Consider the following 2291-nt stretch of genomic DNA (forward strand, 5'->3'; position numbering starts at 1 on the left):
AGAGAGAGAGAGAGAGAGACATCATGGCTTGCAAACAAACGAAGCATGGCAGTTGGTCAAGGCCACAGGTGTGCTTACGTTCAATTTCACTTCCAAACAAAGTGGTTTAGATGATCTGGCTTAACTGTCGGTTTGTTTTCTTCATGTTTCCAGATCCAAGCAATTAACGTGGTGTGTACAATGTTAGGATAACGCATGAAAATGATGGTTCAAATCAAAATAGAGCTTGTGATGTGGTTTAGTGAAATTAACCTAAAACAAAGTGTGTAAAATAGTGTGAACAATGATTTTTGTTGTGGTACATCTTTTGTTTTGACCTTGCATCCACAGAGAACTTGACATTCCCAAACATTAGTTTAACTTTTTTTATTCAAACGTGTAATGAGTTTTGAGGTCTTAATGTAACAGCAGGAAATCCAGTGTTGAACTCTGGTCTCCGGTGACCACACGTTTTAAAAACATGTTTTTATGACAGCAATGGAGGAGCTGTGGACTTGATGCTCGTGAAACTGTTTACACAGGTTGTGCAGTCGGTCTCTGAGTCTTGTGGGATAAATGGGTGTGTTGTAGACGCCCAGAACCTCAGAACCAAAGGAGGATTCATGATTTGTTAGACACTGTATTTCCAATAGGGGGGTGTATTTTGTATGTAATATCTCTAATGATGAATGCCTTCTTTTTATTAAATGAGGGAGCATGTGCAACGTTTCATTCAGTCTTTAATCAGTGAAATAGCCCGCAGCAAATGTTCTTTAGTTCTCACGCTTCATTTTCAAGGCCGCGAAGAGATGGTCAACACAACATGGTCGAAACAACACGTTTAGGTTTGGCTTCTGAACTTTAATTCTTACTATTGAGAACACCTGTTTCGTCAGAACAAAGTGGCACAAGAGCAGTGAACAGCTGTCCTCCTTTCTTCTGCAAAGGGGGACTTCCCACTGGCTTTAAAACACTATTAATTAGCATCTGTATACTGTTATACGCTGTAATTCTCCTCTCAACAACAAGTGTCTGCACTTTTTTTCAGTTATTCTCCACGTTGAGAGGAAATTGTTTTGTTACAAATGTCACAAATGAATTGTCAAGCTCAGCTTTTAAGAAGATAAGTCCCAAAAGTCCTCGGAATAATGAGAATGTTTTTATGTGATTAGTGTGAGACATTCACTGACTCCTTCTTCCCCCAGGTGATGGCGCTGGCGGAGGCTGCGGAGGAAAACCGTGCACAGCTGGAGGAGGCGTTTGTCCGCCTGCGGAGCGCCACGCACCTCCTGGTGCTGCTGCTGTCGCTGTCGCAGGGCCTGACCCCCGACCAGACGGCCATCCTGGAGGCCACGCTGCTGCCATTGCTGCAGGACACGCCACAGCTGGTACACACACACACACACACACACACACACACGCTCACACGCTCACACGCTCACACAGGAGGCCATTGAGATGTCTGTGTCTGTCCATCCATCTGCAGCATGATCCGTGAAGGCAGCCGCCGCTTAAACACACAATTTTTAAAAATACATGAAGTACTTCTGGTACCTGAGGAATACACGCGCACGCACACACACACATTCTCAATCACACACTAACTCTCTGCCACTCAACACTCACCTGTCAGATGTTGGGCAACGTTGATCTCATGCACTCGTGAGCGCACACATGCACCTATGTTGTACTGCTAACTCTTAAACCCATATGGATTACTCTGCGCCTGGTGTGTGTCTGTCTGTGTGTGTCTGTGTGTGTGTGTGAGACAGACAATGCACACAAAAAAATACACAGAGGTCAAGGTCACAATAGGCCTCTATTTGAATAGATGACATATTCGCTCTTTAATCAGCATCTGAGTCATACTGTGTGCGTGTGCGCGTGCTGCAGGGGACTCAGCACCGTATAAACAGCCGTGTTGACAGAGCTCCTCCACCACGAAAGATTTCTCACCCCATAGAGACTCTGAGAGTGTGTTTGTGTGTGTGCGTTTTAGTTTTTCCATAGCTGTGATCAATCCCCTCAACCTCTCATTACCACTAAGTCTATTTCCATCCTCCTCTGACAGCCTACACACACACACACACACACACACACACACACAAACATCTTCTCTTTATAAACAACAGTACATAAAATATATTTTTACAGTGTTCACACACACACACACACACACACACACACACACACACACACAAACGGACACACAAACGGACACACATACACACACTTTAGACCGGAATATGTTTAGAAGGTCAGTTGTTGAGCCTCAGGGGACTGTTTATAAGTGTGTGTGTGTGTGTGTGTGT

General features: G+C 44.4%; 1 protein-coding gene across 1 annotated transcript in view; it reads left to right on the forward strand.

Moving 5' to 3' along the window:
• bbs9 (Bardet-Biedl syndrome 9) overlaps nucleotides 1-2291 on the forward strand; it is a 186087-nt gene that overhangs the window by 99316 nt on the left and 84480 nt on the right. Inside the window, 1 exon segment of the mRNA XM_032517504.1 lies at nucleotides 1185-1367. Within this exon segment, the coding sequence (XP_032373395.1) occupies nucleotides 1185-1367 (183 nt within the window).

Source organism: Etheostoma spectabile, chromosome 6, assembly GCF_008692095.1.
Source record: "Etheostoma spectabile isolate EspeVRDwgs_2016 chromosome 6, UIUC_Espe_1.0, whole genome shotgun sequence".
NCBI lineage: Eukaryota > Metazoa > Chordata > Actinopteri > Perciformes > Percidae > Etheostoma > Etheostoma spectabile.